This window comes from Leptodactylus fuscus, chromosome 8 (genome assembly GCF_031893055.1).
Source record: "Leptodactylus fuscus isolate aLepFus1 chromosome 8, aLepFus1.hap2, whole genome shotgun sequence".
Taxonomy (NCBI): Eukaryota; Metazoa; Chordata; class Amphibia; order Anura; family Leptodactylidae; genus Leptodactylus; species Leptodactylus fuscus.
Genome location: NC_134272.1, coordinates 88928326 through 88939130, shown reverse-complemented (window position 1 = coordinate 88939130; position 10805 = coordinate 88928326). Strand labels below are relative to the sequence as shown.

At 45.9% G+C, this 10805-nt stretch overlaps 1 protein-coding gene across 1 annotated transcript; it reads right to left on the bottom strand.

Annotated features, from left to right (window-relative positions):
* Positions 1–1002: 1002 nt before the first annotated feature.
* LOC142216609 (reticulophagy regulator 2-like) lies at positions 1003–8276 on the bottom strand. The gene is made up of 9 exons (XM_075284577.1): positions 7216–8276; positions 6747–6853; positions 5315–5345; positions 4850–4982; positions 4363–4447; positions 4151–4282; positions 3697–3791; positions 3453–3588; positions 1003–2127 (listed from the first exon to the last, which is right to left on the bottom strand). The coding sequence occupies exons 1-9, from the start codon at positions 7485–7487 to the stop codon at positions 1655–1657; spliced, it is 1464 nt and encodes a 487-aa protein (XP_075140678.1). The 5' UTR covers positions 7488–8276; the 3' UTR covers positions 1003–1654.
* Positions 8277–10805: the final 2529 nt, after the last annotated feature.

Genomic DNA, 10805 nt, shown 5'->3' with positions numbered 1-10805 from the left:
ATAGTGGAACCAAACGTATTAAAAACATAACATGGCAGAGGCGTCTTCTGTCTTCATTGACCCCTCTGCACAGACAGAATCCTTCTCGCAATCTGAGCTCACTACTACAATGTAACATTGGAATAAATATTAGTCCTTTGCGATGCATCCACCACAGTGCGGCAGGACGGCCACATCCAACATCATAGCTTATTTGGACATAATACAACTCATCGGGATGGAAATCCTAAGGGATAACCTTCCTGCATTACGCTTGCACTTGCCTTGTCATCATAGTCCAATACGGGATATACACAGGATATTCTGAGCAGGACAAGCCAGGTACATAATGGACGACAGTCTGTGCTCAATCTGCGTGGGTGCAGACGGACAACCCACCTTTTATTCATATATTCTCCATGTACAATACTGTTAGGCCTCCTGCACATGACTGTAGTGGCTTCTACGGACCATGTATGTGATCCGCAATGAGACTGCACTTATGTGTGCAAAAATATTAAAATAAATCTATGTAATCCCTGTCTATGGTATGGATACATGGGCGCAAAATCTACATCCACGTGTACGGGCTCATATCTTATTACTGTCGCATGTACGAGGCCTAACTTTGCAAAGCCCCTTGTCTAAGGGTGCATTCACACTACTGATACGCTGCCTGATTCTGAACATTAAAACACGTTCAGAATCAGCACGTATAAAGCAGTTCCCATTCATTTCAATGGGAGCCGGCGTACGAGCGCTCCCCATAGAAATGAATGGGCTGCTTTTTTCACTAGGAGCGCTCCCATTGAAGTGAATGGGAAGTGCTTGCGTGTACGGCTCGGAATGAGCTGAGCGCCAGGCCCCTTCACACGGCGAGCCGTATACGTGAGCACTTCCCATTCACTTCAATGGGAGCGCTCGTACTGAAAAAAGCAGCCCATTCATTCAATGGGGAGCGCTTGTAAGCTGGCTCCTATTGAAATGAATGGGATCTGCTTTATACGCGCTGATTCTGAACGTGTTTTAACTTTCAGAATCAGGCAGCGTATCAGTAGTGTGAATGCACCCTTAATTGTGAGTTTTGACGCAAGGCTAAAAAATGCAAATTTCTACCTCAGCTCTGGTTGGGACTGGAGTATAAGATATGTAAATCAGGATCCCTATTATGGGAAGTTATTTGCAAAATTGCCCAATTTCAATATGTCATGACGTCTTATATTATGAAATCAAATGGAGCCGAATGACCAGTGAATGGCTAGAATATTTTTTTTTTTTCTTTGTGGGGGTGAGGTAGGGAATGAGCTGGGACTACAAATACACAACAAGAACAATTATCAGAATAAAAATCCACAAATCCGGGGTAACACTCTTACAAAATCGCAGCTGTTTGGATTAGTGAGGTTGTCGGCCGCTGAGGAGGTTAGCAAACCTATTAAATGAATGTAGTAACACTAAAAGCAAGTCCATGGGGGCAAATTTATAATGTTGTGAGGGGGGTGGGGTGGAGGTGCTCTGATTGGTTAAAAGTCTTCTTTGTCGAGAAGGTTGGCGATCATCTGTGCTTTAGGCCAATTCCCACATGTCATACCGCTTCCATGCTGCAGAGGGCGGCACTGACAACGGCGTGCAATTATTTTAGTCCTACCCAAACTTTCGCTCCTGAAGGCCAGTCTTAAGACTCCGGCCCCTGCTGAAGAGGTTTAGAAGATGATAACTGGTTCTCAGCCTCCTCCAACTCCTTCCTCATCAAATCCAGCTCGACTTGTTCCAGAAGCTCAAAATCCTCCCCATCTCCATCACCCTCTCCCCCAGGCTCTACAGTTTCAGAAGGTGAATGTTCCAGGTTGGCTAGAGGTGCTGTGGTGCTGGGGCTACTGGCGGCTTTCTCGCCCATTGGGTGCATTTCACCTTCCTGTTGGGGAGGTTGACCCTTCCCATTGAAGTGTGTGTTGACAAAATGAAGGGGAGAGGTGAGTGTGGGCAGTAGCGCCTCTGGATTTAGGGTTAGTTGTTCTGCTGGGAAAAGTGGCATCTCACAAGGGGGTAAATGCTTCTCGTCGTCGGCACGGTGCCTCCGCAACAATGGGGACTCGGTAGGATCTGCAGGAGCGGGATCTTCAGAGACAGGACCCGGCTGATCCAAATCTAAAAAGAGGAGAACAGATAAGTGAAATGGCTCAGACACAAACATGTTATAGTGTGTGCATGTGGCAAGCCTGTGGATGAATGGAAAATGCCCATCACTCTTTTCAGTGAACCCAGGCCACAAGATGGACAATTATAGGACATGTGTATGGCGCCATTATAGTGTAGTGGGTCAGTGCACTATAGCCAGATAGCACACGGACAATATGCACAGTCCTGAAGCATGCAGCCTTATGCCAGGTTCTCAATAGTGTTTGAGTCTCAGTACGACACCATGTCCTCCATTCCACTAAAAAAAAAGAAGGACTTTCCTCTCCGTTGTTTTCAGCAGAAAGCATTATAATCTATGGAGTCTGTGGGTTCCACTTTTTAAGCGGATGGGGTTTCAGTTTTTCAAGTGCCAGAAGAGAACCCAAAGGACGGATACTGGAACTCTAGTGTGAACCTAGAATAACATGGATGCTGTCAGCATGTAGTGTGCAAACTCACCACTGGAGGCGTCAGTTATAGTATTAAGAGATCAATGTGATTCCTTCCTAAAGCCTAAATCTGATTTTGCAACTATTGATTTTTTTTTTTTATTTTCAATATTGCAATTGAAAAGAAAAAAAAAAAAATCAGAGAGAAAATGAAACAACTTCAGAAATATTCAGGATTTTAAGTTTACCGTCTTGTGTTTACAGTTCCCATGCAGACCTATGTGTCTCAATGACAGCAGACTACAAACATTGATACTTACCCAAGCAATGTTACTAAAAAGTAGCATGCAAGTCAGGTGAAGTATCACGGCGGGGCCAGACGACAAGAGGGTTTCTTTGTATCCTGTAACTAGAGCTTTATACCCAGGGTAGGGGGATTCTTTATCCTGGACTACTTTGTTTGTTTTTTTTAGTGTAAGTGGCCACACATCTTCAAAGGTTGCCACAATGAATGCTTGCTTGGCAGACAGCTATTCCTCCCCATACAGATGAACAATTGGCAGAGTATGCATGTTATGAATTAGTAGAAGGTAGTAAACCCCTGCCAGACTGCAGCTCAGGCGAAGGGGACAACCTCCAAGATTCATGACTATAAAGGGGACCAAGGCCTAGATTGTCAGGAGGTCCCCGAGGGCGCTGAAGCCCGATAATCATTCCACACCACTGTCTGCAGAAACCACACAGACACCGGGCGAAATATTGAAACTTTTTACAATTTTTTTTTTTATGCTGCATCATGTGGAAAAGACTGAAAATAAAAATGGCAGATTATAGTCCTTGCTGCAGCCAGGCTACATATTCCGGGAGGTCAGGACTGTAGCGGTGGGGTAGCACTTTAAAACGTACCCTCTGACACGTCAGTCAGCTGTGGGGTCGTCGCTCTGGATACGGAGAACCCGCCGCTCTCCAAGATCGAAGCCTCTTCATCCGACAGTTCAGAGTCAGTAATAGACAGGGCCAAGGCGGTGATTCTCACGTCCAGCTAAGAGAGAACACAAAGAGTTAATGAGGACTCCATGATCAGACTGCTGGCGATCCCAGAGAGGCCGTGCATCACATTATATTAGTATAATGGAGTATGTCCACCCACCTGAGGAGAGAAGGCAGACAACTCAATCTCGCTCTCACTGTCAGTATCTGCTGTCACTTCCTGCCCTTCTTCAGGCTCCTTCTTGGATTGTCTTTCTTGAAGGACGAAGGAAAAAAAAAAAAAATAGCATTAAAATAGCCCGATAACTGCAAATTTCTATCTACGAAGAAAATACTCAATATCTGTTCCTAGGAAAGTTGGGTGACTAATAATATGGTGGTGCAGTTTTACAGGGGACACTCTGCTTTCCTGGCTGACCGGGAAGATTTGCTATTCCATTCCAGGACCAGGCACCGCCATTGGTGGCCATATTGTTTTTTAACCCCAAAGCAGCACCACTCCTTCCTAAGTAGTGTACCGGACATTATAGTGAATGGGTCTGAGCCACAATACTAGGAGAGTTTTTTCTAATCCCTTTATGCCGGCGGGATCGGGTCTCCTACATAGCACTTACTCTTATGAGAACGTGGCATGTCCTCTCCCTTCATGCTGTAGTCCAGCTTCATCAGGACGGGTTCTAGAGTAGTATACATCCTCTGGATGAGTTCTCGATACACAACCAGGGGCCACAGCAGAACGCTGAGCACTGTAATAGAGACAGAACGGAGGTCAGGTTTGCATCTCGTCCTATAGACAATAAGAGTCTTGTGCTTGTGGAGTTCTTACGTATTATGTAGGAGATCATAATGCCTGGAACGTAATGTCCGACAACAGCCAGCACCGCACAGCACGAGCACACCATGGCACAGAACTGAGGAAACAGAAGAGATATAATTAATAAGCTCTCCATGTAGAGATCTATGCCCTTGGGAGCCCCTGCACAATATATACTATTGAAAGCAGGAACTCCAAACAGTATATATCACTATTAAGGGAAATCCAGCCGTTGCATAGATCGGATATTCTGGTCTGGATTGTCCCATGTGCATTGGGCCTGAGACGTAGCAGCATCAAATGCACAAGAACTCATCTTTATAATGATAGAAGGTTCCTCCACTGCTGCAATCTCCTGCCAGTATATTAGAGGAATACAAGTAATTGCAGGATATACCCAGTTACATTGGCTGGTATGTGTCACAGCCCCCTGACATATACAGTGTCCTGCACTATTTGCATCCTGTCTGTGCCCCTCAGGGACCCAACATTCACCCACCTTTCCTGGGTTTTGCTTCTTATAGAGCAGCAGCTCCTGGATGTATTGCTGTGAGGTGAACCAGGTCTCAGCCAGACAGTGGCACAGCTCCGGCAGACTCAGCAGGCGATGGTGACCTGTCCCTCCAACCTCACTGCAAACAGAGGAGATAAACCTACTTTACCAAACAGGATACATCACTACATCACAAAAATCTGGGGTTAGACATACACTTCTCATATCCTTTAGGGCGAGTATAATGAAACATTGATGTGCGGTATAGGGATAGAATCAGTTACCTTGGTGTCTATGGCAGGAAATCTATTAGTCAGCCATTGATTTAATCCCCCGGTTCTCCACCAATCCTCAGTGTTCACATCATATAAATACCCCAGTTTCCCCCATTCCTATGCCTGCCACACAGATACAGCCGTTTCAGACTCCCCTCCCCCCTTTAATATGACATCAGACGTATGAGATATATACCTGTCAATGGATGGATCTCCCCGAGGCTGAACTGTAAAACAGGAGACAGAGGGTTAATAACAGAGAAAAGATTTCGCCCCATCATGACCATATTTTGGCTTTAAAGGGATTGTACGAATCCTAATTGAATTTTCATACTGATGACCTATCAGATCAGTATGCAATTTATTTTTTTATGTAGTTTGTGAGCCCCATATAGGGATGACAATGTATGTTTTTCCCTATCAGTAGGTGTTTGTAGTATGGGAAGAAATCCACACAAACACGGGGAGAACATACAAACTCCTTGCAGATGTTGTCCTTGATAGGATTCCAACCCAGGACTCCAGCGCTACAAGGCTGCAGTGCTAACCACTGAGTTGCCCCTGATCAGTATGTGATCTGTGCAGGGTCCAGGCGTTCGGCCCCCTTAGATCACATACTGATGACCTATCCTGTGTAGGGGTCCAGCAGTATAAAAATTCGATTCAGGGGCTTCACAAGGAGGTTTCCACGGCCTCAGCGTTACAGAAACACCACAGCTAAATGTCCTGTTTCTGCAGCTCTCATTCACCTCTATGGGAGTCATAGGATGAATACGGCAGTGCTGTGCTACACCGTTCCTGTAACCCCTGACCAACAGGACAGAATTTGGGATCAGTTAGTTCCAACTTGGCAGCAATGTGAGCGTGATCTGCTCTAAGTATCACCATACTGAAGTCCAAATTCATAAAGTTGGCGTATAAGGTAGTACAGAGAAACATGTACAGCCATTGTATAGTGTGTATGTAGTGTATATACAGTGTATAAAGTGGCTCCTGCTTTAATGGAGGGAAAAAAGTAGTTTAAGTAGAGTGTGTAGACAAAGAACAGGTTGGACTGGTATAATTAGCATAACAATTAGTGGCAAAGCTGTAAAACAGTCCTTGCATAGGGCTATTGTCTAAGAAACAGAGGAGCCGAGTGCCATTAAGGCTTGGGGGGCAGGGGGGAATGAGCTCTCCAAACAAAGAGGCTGCATGCATGGCCCTGGAATCCAAAATGGAGGATACACAAGCTGCCATCCTCCGCATGGAACAAGGCCTTTGTGCACATGGGACACACATACTGCAGATTTTCCACCATAAAATCTCAGAGTGGAAAATATTCAGTGTTTACAGTATCAGCAACACAAAGAACAGAGCACAGCTCCACTCCGTGTGTGATGGTCAAGCCAGGTTACTACAGCTCAACTCCCTTTACTGACAGCAAACAGAGATCTTGAAATAGATTATGGAAACAAGTTGCAGATCACTTCAACCCGTGCAAAACATTGCAATGGGTTTTAGGAGTGACAAGGTTGTATCTACCGTAACTCTACATCCTAAGCGCCTCACACATTTACTATTGCGATGCTCAGGGTGTATCCTCCTCATTAATATCCACTGGATTATATAATATGTAAAGGAGTCACCTCTGCAGTGTCGGAGCAGCCATGGCTTCCAACGATCCACACCCACCAGGCACAGCAGAAAGAAGCTTAGCAGAAAAACAGGTCTCAGCGACAGGTAGGAAAATAACCTACAAGGAAAGATGGAGAGGGGGTTAGAACATAACGTGATGCACGAACCTCATAAGAATGAGGGGTCCCAGTCTTAAAGGAGTACTCCATCTATAAAAGTGATTGATTTTATTCAGAAGAAATGAACTTTCTTCCTATTTCTCACTTATATCTTGTTTTGGGAAAGATGGGTGACCACCTACATAACTATTATTAAATGAGGGTCCTTGTGCTATAGCCCCCCCCCCCTTGTTTCTTTGCACACCACTGTTTACACCAAAAAACTTAAAGTGACCCTTAACCCTCTAACCTACTAGCCATCACAATACAATCTAGTGTGACCTCTTATCAGTCATTTCAGGCTAAGAACACACAGACTCACCAAAAAGCCCCATGTAGAGCTGCTGCGGTCAGCAGACTAGGCAGCGGCCGCTCCCACACCAAAAGTCGCTGACCAGCCGTAAGCAGCGGCCCCCATTCACTGAGCTGCTGGTGAAGCATGGCCTCCAAGGATCTCATGTCCTCCTCTGAAGCTGCGGGGTCACGGACACCTTTCTCTTCACTCAGGGCTGGATCTCCCGATGACCAAGGCGTCACCTCTTCTCTGGCCATCTTCTTCACCCCAGGAGCTGACAGTTCAGGTGTGCCGCTCATACTTGTACGTCCCTTGAATCAGACTTCACTTTCTAAACCTCCTCAGATTATATTCTGCAGACAGCTCCTCTGAAGTCTCCCCACAACATTCCCTTTGTGCAATTCCCTCTCTGCACCTTCTACTGACCTAAGAGCCAGATGTGGAAGTGACCGAACTTCTCCTCCCACAATGCACTTATCTACACCATCTTACATACATCAGACCGCCCCAGCTGTGACCAGCCTAAAAATAATTACTGCAATGCTGACCGCCCTCCAGTCCTGGATGTAAATGCAACCGGTGCAAGCTCTAAACTTATAGCTGCAGCCGCTACCTGCTCCGATCTGCAATGGCTGCCTGCAATAACCGTATACCTGCAGCTGCTGCCTGCAATAACCGTATACCTGCTCCAATCTGCAATGGCTGCCTGCAATAACCGTATACCTGCAGCTGCTGCCTGCAATAACCGTATACCTGCTCCGATCTGCAATGGCTGCCTGCAATAACCGTATACCTGCAGCTGCTGCCTGCCCTGTGCCTATACCTGCTCCGATCTGCAATGGCTGCCTGCAATAACCGTATACCTGCAGCTGCTGCCTGCCCTGTGCCTATACCTGCTCCGATCTGCAATGGCTGCCTGCCCTGAACCTGCAACTGGTGCCTGCTCTTACCAAATACCCGCCCAGAACATACAACTGGTGCTTACCCTAATCTTCCCCCCTGCTGCTGCCTGTCCTGACCTCACAGCTGCCTGCTCTGCCTATATCCTGCCATTCCCTCCCCTTATATCCCCGGCCTCTGCCCTATCATCCCCCTAATTCTGTGTTTCTGCCCCCACAGCCCCCGTGCTCACACCCCCGGCGCTCTGCCCGGCCCCTGCTCCCAGCTCCCAGGTGCACGGACTCTTCTCAGCCGGGATGTTGTTATTATGATGCTGGGCGGATGTGACGTCACCCTAAGGCTCTACTTCCGTTGCACGTGACTGTGTCTGCCGGAGCAGGCGATGTTCGTAGGGTTGGGGGGGGGGAGCGAGTCTCTAGACCTGCAGACATACAGCCTGTTCTTACACCACGAGCTGTTCCCTGGTTTTATGTATCTGCGTTTTGTTTTTAAAAAGACCTTTTTTTTTTTACCTTATTAAAAATGGCGGCTATGTGCTTCTCCTTTGGTCTCGTGACTGATCAAGATGGCGGGGGTTATGGGAAACAATTGGACAAAGCAGCGGCCATTTTTGTTCAGGGAATGAGAGCGCAGGAGAACCACAGCGTCAGGTGATGTGCAAAACGATTAGGGGGCGGTGCTGTCCATAACAACCAATCAGCAGAAAGCACTTATGTTGCTAAGGCAGGTGATGAATATGAAAGCGGCCTCCTGATTGGTTTCTTTCTTTTTATGAGCTCTGCAATGCCCAACAGTGTATAGGGCTCAATAAGAAAGAATATAATAGAGTTGGGACCAAAATTGGGGGACAGTATTGTGGGATTATACTGAGTCTGAGGGGCTCACAATATTCAGCCTGCCGCTGACCTTGTTCCTTGCACTATGCCTGTGATTGTTGCTTTGTGTATTTGTCTCCCCCCCCCCCCCCCTCCTACCTCTGGCTGAACAGGACACAGAACAGTTATATAGATCAGATAATATGCAGATGATTGTACAGAATGGACTCAGTGATATCTGTGTGCTTACATAGAGAGATAACAGACCAGACTTTATCAGCAATCTCCAATTAGCTGATTCTCCTGCCGGCGAGAGCAGTGTAATATAGTATATGAACATAAATTCATAACAGTCGTGAAGCCATGTCATTTACCAGGATAAAAAGTAGCCGATGTGTTACTCCAGGTTACAAACTATCTGTGTGCCAAATTTCATCCAAATCCGTTCAGCTGTTTTTGTGTGATTGAGTAACAAACATCCAAACTTATTGTCTTATTGTTATTGTTATTATTTTGTTATTATTATTATTTTATATAAATATATATTTATTATTATTATATATAATAATTATTATATTATTATATATAATATTTATAATATATAAAATATAATAATAATAATATATAATAATGACGTAATAATATAATATGTATATATATATAAGTAGGAAGGATATATTTGCTGAGCACTGCAGATTTTGTCCTTCTTTTAGCCCTCCCAGTGCCCATTAGGTTTTCGTCTGCAGCAGACCCGGGGTTACTTCTTAGGCATAATAACCCATTGTCACCTCCTATTTGTGTTGGAGAGTCGCTGGTGAACTTACAAAGAGTATCCTCTCTCTTTTTGGGTTTGCTATTAAAGGGATTCTACCATTAAAATGCTTTTTTTTTTTCTTGATCACACGTAGGAATGGCCTTATGTAAGGCTATTCTTCTCTTACCTTTAAATGTCTTCTCCGCGCCGCCGTTTGGTAGAAATCCCGGTTTTCTTCGGTATGCAAATGAGTTCTCTCGCAGCACTGGGGGCGGATCCCAATGCTGCAAGAGAACTCTCCAGTGAGGCCTCCATCTTCTTCAGGAACCCGCTGCTCTGCGCGTCTTCTTCCGGAGCTGGGATTCTAACCTTCTAGGCCTTCGGGCAGAGCAGACTGCGCATGCCCGCGGCTGCTGGAAAATGGCCGCTTACGCTTACTGTGTAAGCGGCCACTTTTCTTGTGGCTGCGGGAAAGCCGTCTACCTAGTCAAGTGAATGGGAGCAGGGCTGTAGTCCCAGCTGACTCTGCTACATTGTACACACTGGAAGCCGTATACAGTGTACAGAGCTCTGTACGTTGCAGTGTTGGTGCCAGGTCACTGCGGCTCTGCTCACTTTCACTTGAGTAGGAGCAGGGCTGCTTCCGGCTGTATACCATATATACGACTTACTGCGGCCGCATCATTAGGGTGTCCCTAACCAATTTCATTCTGGTGACCTATCCTGTGGTCCTGGACAACCCTTTTAAATAGGTCTTGTGATATTTCATTTGGTTTATTTGTTGGTCATTTGTTCATAGCTGTGTTCTCTGGTTTTACCAGCATGGGGCACACTACACTTTTATATACATTATTCGGAAATATCTCAGGATTCAGCTGTTGATTCAGGATATGTTTTAATGTAACTTGACTCACATGTGCAGTTTTTCCCCTTCCCTTCTGTAGCGTGAGCCGTCGCTGTGGCTTGTAATATGTCATTGTACAGTCCCCACCACATTCCCTTCTCATACTGCTGTGTTAAGTGCCACTGGACCCCCCTCAAGCTCCAGAGCCCAAGTCCGCCCCCCACCCCTGTAGCTATGGCCCTGCTTCATTAATTAAAAAGCAGAGAATCCACCGACTGATTTCCCTCCATGTAATAAGATGCAA